Source organism: Gasterosteus aculeatus, chromosome 10 (assembly GCF_964276395.1).
Source record: "Gasterosteus aculeatus chromosome 10, fGasAcu3.hap1.1, whole genome shotgun sequence".
NCBI lineage: Eukaryota > Metazoa > Chordata > Actinopteri > Perciformes > Gasterosteidae > Gasterosteus > Gasterosteus aculeatus.
In genome coordinates this window covers 11382237-11400205 of record NC_135697.1, presented here as the reverse complement: position 1 = coordinate 11400205, position 17969 = coordinate 11382237, and the positions used below count along the sequence as shown (strand labels likewise).

At 45.0% G+C, this 17969-nt stretch overlaps 1 protein-coding gene across 2 annotated transcripts in view; it reads right to left on the bottom strand.

Moving 5' to 3' along the window:
- cdk6 (cyclin dependent kinase 6) overlaps window positions 1-9928 on the bottom strand; it is a 30523-nt gene extending 20595 nt beyond the window's left edge. For both annotated transcript variants that reach the window (XM_078081735.1, XM_040188596.2), the window contains exons 1-3: window positions 9256-9928; window positions 8055-8423; window positions 4706-4841 (exon numbers count right to left, since the gene is read on the bottom strand). In XM_078081735.1, coding sequence (XP_077937861.1) covers window positions 4706-4841; window positions 8055-8392 — 474 coding nt within the window. In that variant the 5' untranslated portion in view covers window positions 8393-8423; window positions 9256-9928. The remainder of the gene's footprint in view (window positions 1-4705; window positions 4842-8054; window positions 8424-9255) is intronic.
- Window positions 9929-17969: the final 8041 nt, after the last annotated feature.

The following is a 17969-nucleotide window of genomic DNA, read 5'->3' as shown; positions in this document are numbered from 1 at the left end:
CTAAATAGTTCGGACTTAATATTTTTTTCAAACATGTATTTTCCAGACGGCTTCAAGACCCCAAACCACCATGAATTTGTCTCTCCGTCAAACCAGGCAACTAAAGGCCTGAATGAGACCCGGAGGTGAGAAGTTAAGCACGAAGGCTGAGACATTGGAGGAAGCTCACCAGAGGAGACATGTGTTTTTCTTGTTGACTGTGGCAGATGTTTGATAACACACACACACACACACACACACACACACACAAAAAGAGGCCCTGTGCGGTACAACCAAGGAGCTGTTTCTCAGCAGCTGTCCTGCTCGAGTTAATTGACACTCGTTCTCCTCTTACGGCCCAAAGCGGCTCTCAGAAATGGCCGGAGACGCTGCGCCCGTCACACGCTGGGAAAAGTAACACGGAGGAGCGACATCTAAACCAGCTTAGACTTGTTCTTTTCCTCCCGAAGAACTCTCAAACAGGTCCCGCACCCCTCGACAAATAACAAGTATTTACAAAGGACTGTGGTAGAGGCAGCCACTCAATTCAATTCGACTTTACTTTTATTTAAACAGTTTATTTATGCGGGGAGAAATGTAGGTGTCAATCATTAACTCTGAAAATGTTTGTGGACGTGATGTTGTGCTGCATCCTCCCCACACACACACACACACACACACACACACTCCCTCCCTCTCTCTCTCTCGATCGCGCACGCACACACATTAACCCCGACATCCCCCCCTCCCCAAAAGCCTCCGCCAAGACCTCACAAGTGACATGGAGCTGAGCCCGCAGCTCTATTCACCGGCCCACCAGCTGGCGAGTGAGTCAAAGGGGTCTGCACACTCAAGCAGAAAACATTAGCAAACGGCGCGGGGCGAGCTGCTGCGCTGCCCACAGAGGAGGAGACGGGACGCCCCACACAATGCTGTGGAGATGGGGAGTTGTGTGTGTGTGTTTTGGATGTGCCTTTGGGTTTGTGTTAACATAATATGTGTATCTACATTTCCACTAGTGTGAATGACCCTTAAACTGTGCATGGGTGCCTTAGTGTGCGTGTGTGTGTGTGTGTGCGTGTGTGTATGCATGCCTGTGTGTGTGTGTGTACCCTCTGACCAAGGGCAGGCACGATGCATAAACAGACCCTCCTTTCTACGTCTCCATCCATCCATGACCCACAGAGGAGGGCAGGAGGCAGACAGGGACATAGGAGGCAGGCGGTTGGTTATTTGGTGTATATGTGTGTAGGGGGGCTGACACAATACCCCCCCCCCCTCCACCCCCAACACTCAACCCCCATCCTTCCCCCCTTCCATCAGTTCCTCTCTGCTTTAGATAGCCATTTCACCGTGCTTCCTTTCAGCAGCATTTCCCAGTAAACACTAATTATCTCAGAAGTGTGACTCTTGGAGAAACACACAAACAATCTTGGCCCCCGTTGGCCCCGAGTGTCACGGTCTCCGCTGTATCAGTTACCCGCACAACTGAGTGACGACAAGTACTCAGACGAGGTTCTACAGCAATACCTTGTAGAGTTTCAAAAGGGGGGCATACCAAGTTTGGAAAAATAGCAGGGGGCTTACCACACTGGCACAGAATTTAAGACCACACGTGGCACGGAGAGCTGCCGTGGGCCATCGCGTCACACAAAAGTGGATTTCAGCAGCAATGAGACTCACAAGAGTTGCCTAACGCACATCGGTCTCTGAAAAATAAAAAAAACCCCTACAAACTACTAGGCCAAAATCACACAACGTTGGCAACAGAACTGACCCCGAAAAAAAGCAGACGGATCAGGAAGAAAAAAAAGTCGTCATCCCTCTGCAAGATGCAGTCAAAACATGGCTTTCTGAGTGTGCCTCCTTTTCTAATGCAAATGCACCAGAGGCAGCCATACTGTTTATTGTAGCTCGGTACAATATGGGACATCTGCCGGTTAGCGTTGGTGTAATTCCTTCCCCATGCTTCATTAACCCCCCCCCCCCCCCCCCCCCCTTCCCCTTTATGGGCCCAGAGAATGGAGTTGCGGAGGCTTGGACGATGCCAGGCGGAGGAGGGTGGGTGAGACCCAAGCGCTGCCCCGGCTGAGCCGCGGCGAGGCCGGGGCGGCCGGGGCTCCTTGATGTCCTTCCAGCTCATTTGATTCCTGGAGGAGGGCCGCTTTCATCAATGGCCATGCGGTGGGTCTTGAGTCTGAGTAAGGCTGAGTGGGTGGTGGAGGGAGGGGGGCTTAAATAGACAGGCTGGGGCAGGGTGGGGTGGTCTGATGCTGGGGGGGCAGATTGTTTTTAAGGAAAAGTATGCTGTTTCTTTTTTTGGTTTCGGGTCGTCAACGGAGGCTTTTATTTTTAGGTATTTAAGAGGGAAACGCTTCAACAGGTTAGAATTGAGTGGGATGAGCACAGGAGTGGCAGATTTAGGGATCTGTGCACTGGGATCCTTTATCTAGTGTCATCTGGTGTAGCCGGGGGGAAATGAAGTTGCCAGGAAGGGGGGCGGGGGGTGTATGGGAGGGTTACTGTGCAGTGTCCACTGTCCTAGAAATAACAAGGGATGGTGCCTGTGTCATCTTGTCACTCCAACATTGTCCCTTTGTCCCCTCAAGACTCCAGCTGTATGGATGTTAGGAGAAAGCAGGAGGAGGAAGGGGGGGCCTCAAGCGGCTCCTTATGCTTTAGACGTAAGAAGTTGGATGATTGGAAGTCGTTAGTGACCTGCTCTCCAAAACCTTTTTTAACGTCATAATTGTTACTTATTATAAAAGTTATCAATACTTTTAATTCCTCGGTTACGAAAGTGACACACATATAACCGTCGTTTTGCTAAAATGATTTGAAAATGAAAAAGATAAAATGAATTATTATCACAGAGTCTCACGTACTTTACGCTTCACTCCTACTAACACATTTATTACCTGGTATTTGCCGTTATAAATATCTCACCACTTTGTTTGAGAGCAGGTTTCAGGCCTGCCATCAAGTCTGAACAGAACAGCCGTTAAAACTTTGGCCGTCAAGAGAAATGTGGCAGCCAAATTTAGCAAATGATAATTAAATGATCTGTCCTGAATGTTTTAATCACCTCGTAATTTAAATATGATGTATGAGAGTAAATCTATATTGCATCAACAATGAAATTGCTACAAATGACTCACAATATTACTTACTTTCTCAATTGTTTCAAAAGACAGTCATGGGCCCAAGGTGACATATTGACACTCTGTGATTCTAACACACAAAGATGTCAATGAAATAGTGTAAAACTAGACACTCAGGAAATCCCCGTATGATAAAAGCTCGGAAAATGACTCGAACGGTTAATCCACTCTGTGCAGACACATCTTCTGTAAACTCAATCAACTCATTTGCAAAGCAGAAAATACATTGAATTGCCATATATTCATGCAAATGGATAATTTAGCTTCGCACTTCAACAAACCAGAACACTTTGAGCAGAGCGTCCTGGTGGACACGATCCCACCGCACCGAGACGCGCATAGAAACCAGAGTCCCGTATCGGACTTCAGCGGGAGCCCTGGGAAACCCTCGGGTGTGATCTGCCCGACTCGTCTGCGCTTGCACGGCGTCGCACCAACATCGCTGCCCCCACACAAATAACGTTCAGACATAAGCCCGGCCCCTCGGGGTGAAAACCAGCGGTGTCTCAGGCTTCCACCACTTCTCCCTTTCACGTGTTGACGCTTTAAACTCGCAGCGCTGTATTCCAGATATAGGGACGGACGTTTCATAACGCTGCACACAATACTTCTGGGGACCTTGGGGTGAAACACGATGAGATGAGATTTGTTAGTGTGGGAAAGACTAAAATAAAAAGGACTAGCCGCACTCACTTCCGACCTTTTGGCAAAGTGTAAATGGACACTCGGCGGGTTTGTTTTATAAGATTTGGAGAACGCGATAGGTTGTAGTTAGTTCGAATCGTTTTACTGGAATTGTTGATACGGAGGTGGGACTGCTGCTGAGTACAATCGTTGGCATCGAATTCAGTTCTTAAGTCTTTAAAGACAAAAGGGAACGGTTTTCAAATCCTGTTTCTCACACACTTCTCTTCTCCTCTCCGTGTGCAGCACTGAGTGAACTCAGAGGGAGACGGGGAGTGAAAATGGAGAAGGACGGGAGTCTCTAATTTGGAGCCCAGTCTGCAACATGTGCTGCCCTTCGAAATGCTGCGGTACCTGTGATTTTGGCAACGTGATCTCCAAAACCTGTTTGTAAAAATGTAAACGAACATCTTGAACATACAAATTCGTAACAATACACACGAACAATAAATACGAACTGGCGGTGGTTAACCACGCCCCTTGAGTGAACGTCTCTCCGCCATGTTGGATTTTTTGAGGGGGTTAGGGTTAGTATTCTATTCTTACAATTTAACATTCATTTCTTGTTAAAAATGCAATCATAACACGTTTATTTTACATGGTTAGACTTCACAAAGTGTGTTTACGGGGTGCAGGTCCCCATTCACTTTGAATAGGGTGACGTCATCAGTTGCAGTCCGTATTTATTTCGTATGTATCACTACGAATTAGTATGTTCAAGATTTTCGTATACATTTTTACCAACAGGTTTTGGAGATCAGGCTGGATTTTGGTGATTTTCTTTCACTCACTCATCAGCCAATACCTTCTTGATGTTTAAAACGTTCTTAAATGTTACGTGATGTCCTCCTGAAAAGACCTCAAACAGGATCCGTGGTTACCTTAATGGTCTCGGGCGGTACTCCGGGATCGGGGGCCTTCTCCAGGTAGGTGGTCAGGTCCTGATCCACGTGCTCAAAGACCAGGGTGAGCTTGGTTTCTCTGTCCGTCCGCGAGACCGTACACACGTCAAACAACCTGGAGCGAGAGGAACAGGTGGAGGAGATCAATACGTGGACGGGCTCCTCGCTGCTCAGCATGCTGCAAAGCTTCCAACTACAACTAAACAAGTGTAGATCTCCTTGTTATTGTGTCTGCATGTTTAATTAATTCCATTGTTCACTCATTCACCCTTATCTGCAGCAACAGTGTAGCCTTTGGTGAGCAGTAAATTGGGACGTCACACTAACTAAAGGTGCACTTTGGAATCAATGTAAACTTCACATTTAGCTATAGATTAAAGCTTCACATTATAGTTTTATTTTTTTGTTTAGGGGTTTTATGGCCATATAAGTTGTGGTTCGCCGTGTGAAGCTCAGAAATGCACTAGCCTGTATTGTTGTTCTTATGGAAATGGAATATTATCCCATGAAAGCTGACCAGAGTTGGACACATTGTGGCTGATCAGCTTTTCAGTTCATCCATTCTGGGATCTAAAATCCTATGACTCTCAGCTCTTGTGCGTTTCATATTACAGGAACTGTAAAGGCAGAATTCTCATCTGCTGCAAGACCAGCTGATAACAGTGTGTTAGGTTACCCTCAAAAGCCCCCTCTCTGCAAAGCTTGTAAAGATTCAAGACCATCAAACCCCGAACGCCGGAGTAAGCGACCGTGTTTCACTAGGCAACAAACTACGGCAAAGAATCCAGATTATGCCTGCAGGCCTGCCAAGGCGGGCTTTGGTGAAAAGCTGGAGAAAAAAAACCTATCCAGTACGTCCCCATCAAAAGAGCTCGGGGACCACAAGCGGCATTCCTCAACCGGCACTATGACAACTCCCGATGCTCGGTGGGAAGGCGAATGGGCGCCGGCTGTAGCTGCAGGGGCCTCAACACGAAGGCGGGCCGCGATGGACGTGTTATCACATCTGCTTTAAAGTGCATTATCCTTACGGAGGTGTGAATGAGCCAATGAGGTAATACATATGATTTGTAAAGTCGGCTTGACTCTTCCATTTCGACATCTACAATTTCTTTGTTGACCCCATACGGCGATGTTTAATAAACCCTGTTCAGACAGTTTCAAAGGTGGTAAGCGCATAAAACTTTCCGGACATGTTGCAGGATTGAGGGTAACTTTAACTTTCTGCCTAAAAACGTAGAGCTGGATGTCTGGATCTGATGACTGATTATTGTTGATCTAGTCATTGCCACTCGATGTAATTGCAGTGTACTTACTGCTGTAATTGCAGTGTATTTACTGCTTTAAATCAAACAAGCTGATCTGCATAAGCCGTTTAAAATCAGCTCGGAAGTAGAAATGACTAAAGTCTCGCCAAAAACTCAATCCTATCCAAAGAGGCATCATGCGTCCTTGCCAACCGCGTTGTAATCAGTGAGCTGCAGCCAGTGAGTGAGAGGCCATTCATTCAAGGTATTAGTACTGCGCGTGATGTCACGGAATAGACGGCGCCCTCCTCTTGAAGCGCTGGGGTTAAACGCCTCTCACGGCTCGATTGTTGGGCTACAATGGGGGCTCTCAGCAGACACTGAACATATGGAATGAATAATGGCCTCATTACAAACATCCAGGGGTTGCCTGGAGTCCCACAGAAGGCCCACAATGCATCCTTCCGGGCCTGAGCTGCTTTGCTAAAGCAGAGGATGGCGTAGTTCCTGCTATGGTCCAACGGGGCGGCGGTTTGCCCTCTTAATCCGATTTATCGGAATAAATGATTCTGCATAATATCTAAACCGATGCTTCCATAGCAGCACATTGAATGGGTTCAACCACTAAATAAAGCTAAACATTTGTCTTCCAGCGAGAACAGAACCCATTGTGATCCCATTAAGAGAAAAACCTTAAGCCTTATCCTTTATTATTCATTAATAGGCTGGGGAATTATTGTTAGAGGCACAATGGGCCGAGGAAAGCTTCTGAAACATCCATTTAGAACTTCCCCTTCAACCAAAAAGCACTCAATATTCCATAATAAAATAACAGTACCAAGGTCAGACCTTGCCCACTGCCAACAGTTGACGCCGTATCCGGCTGCCGACCTCGGGAGAGGAACCATTCATCACAATCCGAAAGAAAACGACCTCTGTGTGCAGAGCACAACAACCGGCGCGGCTGTAGTTTAAAATGGCTGTATTCAGATGATGCAGCCTGACTTACAGTGGGGGGGGGCGCTGTCTTGCTCCAGGGCAATTGAACAGCAGAGATCAGAATTTATGGGCACATGGGCTTGATAATTGGTTGTATGGCTATCACAAGGATCATAATGTCCAGAGAAGCAAAATACAGACCTATATACAATTTTTTCCTTTCAAATCATTTCGTTGCTTGTGATTACAAGCGCAAGCATTGACATTAACTTTGCAACTTTGCTCTGTGTGTGTATATATACCCATGTAGAAATTCAGGTATTTGCCTAAAATGTGGGAACGTGTCTATATATATATATATATGGAATTGTCATAGACATAGACAGTTAGCAACCAATACAAATTTCCTGGTTGCATCTTTTTTAATGTATGTGTCTATATTTTGTCTTTTCTGATAGTAACCTAAATATATTCAGGGGTTACCACTGGTCATGATTATTTCAATGTGAACCTTATTAAATTGAAAAAAAGTTGTTCCCTGGGAACATATAACAGATTAAACTATTTAGAAAATAGACAATAAATAGAGATACGTATTATTTTCAGCCCTAGTTTACAGTTTAACCATGAAGTTAACCATGAGTTAAAAATATTCACGTAAACTTTAGGAAAATAACAAGGTATAAATGCTATAATTAAAAGAAATGTAAGTAACATGAAGGGAAAGGCCTAATATTAGAAACACCAACTGAAACTCGACTATAGTCGATCTGTATTAAACAGCTATTGATGATCTATTTATGACATGATCTATTTTCCAAGCATTAAGAAATCACAAATGGGCTTTTTTTTTAAACTGTTCCACACAATGACTCTTGGGTTGGAAGGCCACATGTTGGATGCTGTATTTGGAGCTGAGTCGCTTCTAAAAACCACTGTGACACCTTTTTTTTACAGGAAAGAGCATGTGGGGGATCGGTGTGATTGATTTAAAAAATGAGTGTTGGCCTCACAAGGCAGCATGGAGACCATTTCATTTTAAAAAAGGGGGGTGAAGAAGCATTTCATTTGTATTATTTGTGAACGATACACAAACCGTGTCTCCCCTCTTTCCTCTCAAACCCCCCCCCCCCCTCACTTACCTCACAACATTGGGGTGGTCGAACGCCTCGAGCTGCCTCAGTACCGCCACCTCCCGGATGGTGGAGAGAGGCATCCCCTCTTCCTCCGTCTGCACGCGAACCCTCTTCAGGGCTACGAAGCGCCCTCCGTTCTTCAGGTCTCTCGCCTTGTACACCTTCCCGTACGCGCCTTCTCCGATCTCGGCCACGGGTTCATACTGAGTACCCGTGCTTTCCTTGTCCATGTTTGCAGAGTGTGTGCGTGTGTCCGTCTTGTTGTCTCCTCGTCTCTGGTTGAAAACTACTGCGGGGAATCCCGGCCAGGGTGACGAGCCAGAGGGTTTCTCATAAAGGCGCATTCACAGAAAAAAAAGTGGGCACGTGCAATGCCTGGATGACAGGGAGACACAGATTTTGGGGGGGGGGACATCAGATTTGGTCAAGCTGTGCTGCAGGTAGACAATAACAGGACTGTCATCATGTTTTATTGCGACTATCAACACGAGAGCCCCGTTGCGTCCCGACCTCCACTCCTCTTCCTCCTCCCTCCTACTCCTCCTATTACGCACAGCAACCCATGTCCCCCTAACGCTAATAGTAATGTTAAATCATTTTAAAAAAGCCACATCAGCCTCTTCTTTTTTTTTTAGAGCTTCATTTGCACCAAATAAACAGCAGGCGCTTCACCCCCCCAGATGTAGTGTTGTTAAAAAAAAAGTTCACGTGGGTTGTTTAAAACACGTTAATGCAAATCAAACAAGAGAACACGCAACAAAACAGCCAAATAAGAGCGCACGGAGCTCAGTGAGCAGCTTAGGAGCTCCTCCTGTGCCGTTTTTATCACTTTCTGTTTGAGGCGACACCAACTCGGCGAGCACGTGGCTGTCTACTGATTGCATTGTCTGGACTTCCTACAGCAACAGTCCATTTAAAACACGGGAAAACGCACATTTCACACGCCAAATGGCCGCAGCCGCGTGGAGTCACGCGTCGGCGAGGTTTTCCGCGAGGTTTTCGTGAGCTTAGACGGCTTCTTGTAATTTTTTTCTAATTTAATTGCGCGTGTGCTCTTATTTGGGCTAAATAAAACTCTGGCACGGCGGAACAGACACCTCTTTTCAGTTCCTAAACAGATTTTAAATTTACATTTCTAGCCGCACAAAGATTTTTTTGGCATGCAATTTTTGCATAAATACCCCCCCCCCCCCCTTTCGGTGTTTACCTTGGTATATGTTGTCAATAAAAATGTCGTAACTTCGGCATGTCCGAGGAAATGCTGAGGAGGCATTCGTAGCCCGGACAATACAACAAAAAAAGCGTCCTGCATCAAACGCATCTCCCTGTCCACTGTCCTCCATGCGGGGGCCACACAGGTAGTTGGACGGTGCAGCCTCTAATCCCCCATCCCTAAGACTGAGGCGGCCCAGGCAGCGACGCTCAAGCGAGGGAGGAGAAGGAGGAGGAGGAGGAGGAGGAGGAGGAGGAGGGCTGTACGAAAACTCACACACCCACACTCTCACTGCAACTTGTGTGTGTGTGTGTGTGTGTGTGTGTGTGTGTGTGTGTGTGTGTGTGTGTGTGTGTGTGTAGGGGAGGTGGGGGGGGGGGGGAGTGGGGGGGGCAGCCGTAGGACAAAGGCAAAAGCGTGATACGGCCCTCCAAAACCAACGCTCCTCTTAGGGGTTTTTCTCCTTTCTTCCTTTTCTCTCCGCCACGTATCCCCGGACGGGCCCTCAGTGCCGCCGCGGCCCCTGCGCCGCTCCGCCCGTGTGAGCTCCGTCTCCGCCTGGCTTTCCCACGCCGGCTGAATGTGGCCTGACCCCCTTCAGAGAGGTTTGACACGGAGGCGAGGACATTTCCGCATTCCTCCCCGACTACAAAGGCGAACCGCCTCCTCTTTGCTCTCCCCTCGGCCTCCTCGGGTGCTTTGCCATTCAGCCGCCCCCCCCACCCCCCCAACCGCACTCCCCTCCGCGGGGTTTTGTCTCCCTGTGTCAAAACTGGGAGCGCCGCGGGGGTCGCAGAGGGGAGAGAGAGAGAGAGAGGCCACACTATCTCTCTCTCTCCCCTTCAAGCCATTGAGGGAGCTCCCCGTGGTAACGACGCAACGTGTCGAGCTCGCCCTAGATGGTCCTAAGGGGTCAGGTTCAAGGCCCCCGGGGCTTGATCGGTGTGTTGGGAGGGTGTGTGTGTGTGTGGGGGGGGGGGGGGGGGGGGGGGGTATTTGAAAATATGGTAGATTCTGCAGAGCATGAACATCTTCATCCTTCAGCTCAGGATGTACCTTAAATCAACGTCACAGCGATTTGTGCAGGTACATTTATATATATACTGATACATGTTATATTTTATAACATGTAGCTTTAGTATTAATCATGATTGCAACAAGAACAGTTCTTTTTCGTTATTTAAAAAACAAACACACACAGAAATGTAACTTCTTTAATTTAAATGTATTTGACAGTGACACAACCATATGTGTAGCCTAAAATGTGCCCATTATGTTAAGAAATGTTTAAACAAACGCGTACGAAATTGCAGCAATGTCATTTTCTTAAAACCTAAATCTACATTTAAATGAATGTGTGTAAATGTTAGACTTCGTGGAATTCGTGGCCTTTAAATAATTCCTTTCGATTTTTTAAAATTTTGTTTTGTTTTAGTTCTACCTCTTTGTAAAATGTAAAATTGTATCTAACTAACTTTCATTCCATGAGTTCAAAGTTCTTCAAACTCTGACACCAAATTGGTATTTCACTTTTTTTTTCTCCTTCTCTTTAATGCTGGACACGGTTGTAGACATGACAAGACTTGATGTCAGATTATCCCAATGAATGGCCAATTACAGGCGTGTAACCAAGCTGCATTATGATCACCTCATCGGGAGGCTGTATTAGTGATGCACAGGAGATCAGAGGAAGGACGTCCCACCCGGTGCCATTATTAACAGAACTAAATTGTTTTGCAAGATGCCTCTAGAATCCACGGATTTCCACTGAAAAGGTAAAGTTGGGGGGAAATAATGACATGGAGGTATGTATGACTATCTCCCCTGCCCAAGTTTTTAGGCAACCCCACATTTAAACCATTTGCATCACAAAACACACAATGCAGACAACGTTTCCCAGACCAATTACTGTAAATGCAGCCATTTACATTTCTTCCATCATCATTGTTCTTGTGAAATCAGCTCTGAGAGCCATTGCCCGGATTGAATACATTAGCATGCCTACTTAGACCGAACCAATTAGATGTGTTGTCTGCGGTACAGAGATGAGACACACACAGACACACACACATTTTGCAACACTCATCGATTCGTCAATATCTGACGAAACATAAGTTTCCACTGCTTTTGTTTGTCGTGTGTTCACTTTTTAATTTAGTAGAAATTGTAGGAACACGATCCGCAAAGAACATCCTGTTCTGGAACAATATGGTCAAAATGTAATGTTGTTTTCTTGAGTTCTTGAAGGTGCACTTTGAACAGTAATACCTCACAAGATTAAACAATTATTATATAGTTGTTATAGCTCATGCATACCAGCTAAAAGTGACACCTTATTTTGGAACTTTTACGAGAAGCAGCCGCAAAGAGCACGGCGAGAACAGCAACTGGTTCGTCCTGATTTTCGGACACAAGTAGTTTGTGCTTATGTGGACTTGTTGACTTACGGCACATTCACCAGAGTGTTAACCAATCACGGCCTTTCAATTGTAGCTGCAGAGCTTGTGTCTTGATACAAATAAGATGTGTAAAATGAGTCATGTGGTGGAAGAAATTACTTCAATATACAGTAAAACAAACGTCTGGAAATGTGATGCTTTTATACCAGTTGATTGCAAAATGTAATTAGCAAAAGTCGAATTATGAATTCTGCAAGAAAAAAAGTTGTCTGAGTTTTATATGATAAGAGCTACTATTAAGTTGGTGCTAGTTTTAACTTTATCTACTGAACTTATTGTAATGCAACATAGCGCCTATACGTAAATCTGGTGTTAATAACGGGGAAAATAAGAAAAGTTATATCTAACAAATTTTGACTTAATATTTGTTTTTCTAATGTTCATTATTATGTGAAATATATTTATAATATAGTTCTATGTATTTGACACTGAAATTTAAATGAAAGCATGTGACATTTTTCCTTATTTGTAAGGAGTCACAAGGCCGGATATTTATTTTCTAATGTATTGTTTTTAATATATAATTCAAATATATATAATGATAATTTAGAAACCAAAACTAAATGAGCTGGAATAAAAAGTACATCCAGTTTACCTCTGTAACACATGCAGTCAAAAACAAATAGCACGAAAAGGAAAATCATTTTTTAAAAACATACTTTTGAAATTAATAGTATTTTAGTAAACACACTTAGTTATTTGTGATCAGTTTTTGGTTGCCGTTTTCTAATGAAAGGCGAATAATAATCCCTTACAGAAATTAGGTTTTCATAAAAACAGTAGTTAAAACTTAATTAGTGCTCAAGCTACATTCATTTATTTTTGCATTAACTTGGAGCAGCGGAGCAAGTCGTCATGGCATCATCACATTAAATAAAGTTTATATGGCAGCAAAGTTGACTTTTCAAACACTGAGCTGAGAAACAACAGCATCCAGTTTTCTGTTCACACGACAATCAAACTTCAAGGTTCACTCTTTATGGCCCGTTATTGTTTCCACCAAATTCTATCCACCCCAACTATGTGCTAAAAGACACTAAAACGTAAAGCTGAGCATCCTGTGAAACGGGTGTGATGACATTGTTTAAAGACCAAAAAGCCCACTAAGGATGCGTCAAACAAACACAGGACTGTCGCCCAGCAGACAGCTGTTCTCTGTTGTTGCAAGGTGCAAGAAACAAGATTTTGGGTGCCTCTGAACGCCTCATTCATTATACTTACTATACTGTGTTTGTGTGCGTGTGTGTGTGTGTGTGTGTGTGTGTGTGTGTGTGTGTGTGTGTGTGGCAGCTGCTGATCAGTCCAGCCAAGAGAGAATTATGTCCCTCCTGTGGAGGACGAGAGAGGCCAACAAGGGACAGGTGAGTTGCAGTCTCTCCCATATCTTCTTACACACACACACACACACACACACACACACACACACACACACACACACACACACACACACACACACACACACACACACACACACGCACAGCAGAGGACCCACGCACACATAGAGAGAAAATGAGAGATTGATTGTGGGCCTGTCTACCACGTCCCAGCTAAATAGAGTGGGATGTCCACGCCACAAGGTCTTTAGGCAGACAGCTGTCACACCTGGAATCTGATAGGATGTGTGATATTAGATTCCTTTTTAAGTTACCAAACCCATTGTGAGGATATATAAGCGTCACTTAGTCCGCATTGTGCGATAGTCGGGTCTCGTCCACCCATCAGCGGCTTAAAAATTCGAGCGACATTTTGCGAGGGAACACAGAACCAGCCATGGTTCCAGAAGACAATCCGAGCCTGTTTGTGTCTCTGACTTGATTTCCTCTCTTCCTCTTTCTTGTCAAGCCAGACTGAAGTCCGGAGTGTGTGGTGCGAGTAAAGCCCCTTCTCTCCTCTTCCCTTGCACTCCTCTTCTCCCCGACACCGGCCTCCGGACACAAGCCTCTTTCTGTTGGGGCATCGCCATGGAAACCAAGCCACTAACTTGAGGAGGCGACATAAAAACCTGCTCTTTTAGGGGACACAGGAACACCTGCCACCTTCGCCGACTGGGAGGGCTGGGCTGGATGCCTGGCCGCGGGCAGACACACACTTACATACAAATTCATGTGGTCACCAATGCAGACACACACACACACGCACACACACACACACACACACACACACGCACACACACACACACACACACACACACACACACACACACACACACACACACACACACACACACACACACACACACACACACACACACACACACAAACAGAGGATCAGTGCAACGAATGAGAGCTCTAGCTAACATCTGCTGCCTTTTAGAAACTCATTTATCTTCCAGCAACATCTCAGATTGTTTGGTGGCTTTCTTAACTCATGTTCTGGGAAAAAAAGAAACAAATAATCCATTATTAATAAGGTTTATGGTTTAGGGCTACAAAACTCATCTTTTCTCATTTTAACATCTTGATTTTGTATTTTTTGTAGCATCACATCACAAAGCTTGCAAATGAACAAATGTTTCCAGTATTCATGGATTGGATAAAAGAGATATGACGAGTAAGTGATGAGCTCCATGATGTGCCTTACATACGTACACAAAAGAGTCACCTTTGACCAGAGCCAGGGCACCAGCTTGTTCCTGTTGTCAGTAATTACGCTAAGCTAACGTCAGCTAACCACACGAGAGGGGTTGTTCATCTTCTCATTTAACTCTCGATAAAAATACGAAAGCGGAACTTCCTTATTCTCTTAAAGATGGCGCTTGAGCCAGCAGGCGATTAGCTTAGCTTAGCACGAGTACTGGAAAAAGAGCGAAGCAGCTAGCCGCCGGCTCTGCCCAGAGTACTTCTTAAGGGGCCGCGTCCAGTTCTTTCCTGAGGCCAGCGTATAAAAAAATAAATATTTGCAATGGCAGCTCTGAGTACTTTGATCTGGCACAGACGCCAGCAGCACGACGAGGTGCTGAGCGTCTATTCTGCATAAAACGTCCATCCGACAGACAGAGGCTTGAAGCCCCAGCAGCCCCCTTTGAAGGCCCCCCGATCAACAAGTGTCAGTTTGGGGTCAGTCTACAAGCCGAGGCAGCCCGCGTCCCCCTGCTGCAGGCGGAATATTCTGGAGAGACTGGTGAGTGAACCTCTAGTGCCTGGCTGCTGTTCATTAAGAGTATTAATGATTAACTGAGAGTGCTATTGTCCCCTCGGGCCGAGCTGTCCCCCTTCCTCTGTGATCCACTCCGATGCCTCTGGGCCACTAAACTGGTTTCATTCATGTGCATAAGTGACAGCTGCTTCCCACATTCCGCAGAAAATTAACTGCAGACGCAGAAGAAAAAGAGGAAAGAAAACTAGCTAGAAGAAAATAAATAATATCGGACAGATTTCTTTTGTCTTTTTTCTTAAAGAGATGGATTTGCGATTAAAGGCTGAACCGGAAGGATTATTTCAAGCCTGTGCAATAATAGTCAGAGAAGCGGAGTGTCTGTGTGTGTGTTTGAGGGATAGGGGGCTTCACGTCATCACTAAGGGATGTGAATCAAGTGGACTCAGCAACTTGATGGTTGAGATGAAAGACATCAAACTGTGGAACACAATGAGCGACCAATTAAAGGTGGAATTAACAAAAAACGTAATGTAAATGTAATTAGATTTTTGTAAGGATGTAAATATATCTTTTGTATCTGACTTGGCTCTTGTAGGGTTCTATTTTTGCCACAAAAAAGGTTAAACCTCTCATATCTTCATTCATATTTCTGCTGAGTGTTATTCTGTCTATAATTTAATGTCGACAGACAGATTCATGTTGTCGTCCATCCATATTTGGAGTCACATATGCTCATCATTCAGTACAAAAACAATGATGCAATAGAAACAATACAATGAACAATGAGAACCTGTTTCATCCTGGATTGTTTTACAACCTGCGTAGTAAAAAAATCAAAGTCGGTACAGTCACTTTACGCAGGGAGTGGACTTTAATTGGACCCTCTGAAGGAACCGCCCCATAAGCGCCTCATGCATTGTGAAGAATTGGTTATTGTTTCACATGGCAATGATTATTCCTTCTTGTCTGTAATCGATTGAGTGCTCACAGACACAGTATTTGCATGCTGTGGGAGTACAGGTCTGTGTTGCTAAACAGCATATGGTCTTACTGTATTTGTACCAACCCTCCTTGCAGATGGGTGGGATCAAATTACAGGTAACTTGATGGTTGTTTTCCACACCGCTTTCAATTAAAGGGTCTCTTTACTATCGTTGTTTATGGTCTTTGCAAAAAATGAACACATACTTTACATTCCAAGAGGAAATAGGGAAAGGCAGATAATTATCATTCGATCATCTTTTGGATGTGTTGATACAACTCAGTGGTAATTCCTGAAGCTGCACCGTTGCTAAGCAATTATCCTCTCATTTAGTCACTGTGGGTGAGGGTCCGCTTGTCTGCTCTACGAGTTGTGAGACCTTTCCTCTAGCCACACTTCTGTACCTGCTAATTCAGTCAGTGACTAAACTATTCTTTACGACTCACTTTACGATTGTGGAAGTGGAAGCGGACACATGATGCAACAGGTGACCTTCTCTAGATTTATTTTACAGCTCTGGCTGATTGCATCACTACCACTGCAGGGTGGTTACGGGTATCACACACCAAGAATTCCTTAAAATTTCAAACCTCTAGCATACCTCTACAATGCACTGGCGGGAGGGGTGGGGGGGGTTACAGTAACACCTGTGGGTAGTGAGCGAGACACCACCTGGTGTTGGGCGTCGCAGAGGGGATGCAGGATACAACACATTGTTAAAACGTTTCTTGATAAATATCCTGTTCACTGGTAGACACATAATTCATTTACTAATTATTATTAACATTAGCACCTTCCATGACGGGCTAGGGGCCAATGAGGTAGTCTCTGTCGGCAGCCAAAGGTGTGTGTGTTTGTGTGCGTGTGTGTGTTGAGGGCCGCGTGTTTTGACTCTCGTCGTGCCCTGCTTTTGCTGCTTTGTCTATCAAAGCACGCTGTGAACTTTGTTTTTAAAGGTGCTATATGAACAAAAGTTTTTATTTTTTTATCACTACCTCCCGTGGCAATTCCCAAATACCAAACTGTGCTTTCAGGAAAGTAAAAGTGTACTTTTTTTTGACATTATGTCCCAGAATGCCACCGTTACCTCTCAGGTCACTCAAGTAGGGTTTTATATTTAGCCTTTAACCTGTGATTGGTACGAGCGAAGTGTTGTTTTCCCTGCGCTTTGCGGCCGCGTGAAGCAAAGCGACCTGCACAGACCTGAGGTAGGGCAGCACCGCCTTTCGTGGTAACGGCTTAACTTTACCGCTGGACAGAACATAAAGGTGGCTGTGTCCTCTCGACTCCGTTTGCATGCACGTGCGAAAAAAAACACAAACACACACCAGTCTGGTTTGCGACATGTGCGATGTAAACACCTATTTTTTTTATTGATGTGTGAGTGTTTGACTGAACGCTGCGGGGGAATTCATTATAAAGTCATTACCACAATGGAATAACTCTCATTTCTCTAGTTTACTAAACCGCAGAGACACCTTGTCGTTTAGCCCCCCTCCTGAAAGACATAGTATGAATTGACAGTATGAATCTGTGATTTTGAATCTCTCTGAGGAACTCGAGCCTGGAGAACAGGAAACAAGATAACATGTATGTGTGCGCATATGGGTGTCAACTATGTCAACACAACTGTTGAGGAAAGCTTTTATCAGCGTTACACCTGCCATTGACAGATACCGCGCCACACGTGGTGCGGTGAACGCAAACTTTATGTTGTGAGTTATTTGAACAAGGGATTCAAATGAAACGAGCCCTCAATCGTGTGCACGCCATGTCTCTTGAATTAAGGAACAAATTACTCAACTGACATTTAGCAATGACAGTTGGGGAGCCAAAGTACACACAGACGGGCGAAGAATGCAGCTACACTCATATAGATAAGCATAGCCTTCTGTGCTGCTGTGGGTGTGTTTGGTTTTGAGCACACAAAGTCTTTGACTGGAAGCAGAAGAGGATCTGGGTTGCATGCAGCAGGATTTGACATCGGCTTATTTCCTGTCATTGAATGTGGGTCACATGGCGAGTGCGTGGGCGCGAAATAGTGGAATGCATTAAAGGAGCGAGGCTCTTGCCACCGGACGCACAGTCTCTCACACACACACACACACACACACAAAGAGCAGGACCTTGTGACGTTTTTGCATTATACACACACTTAGGCATATTGAAAC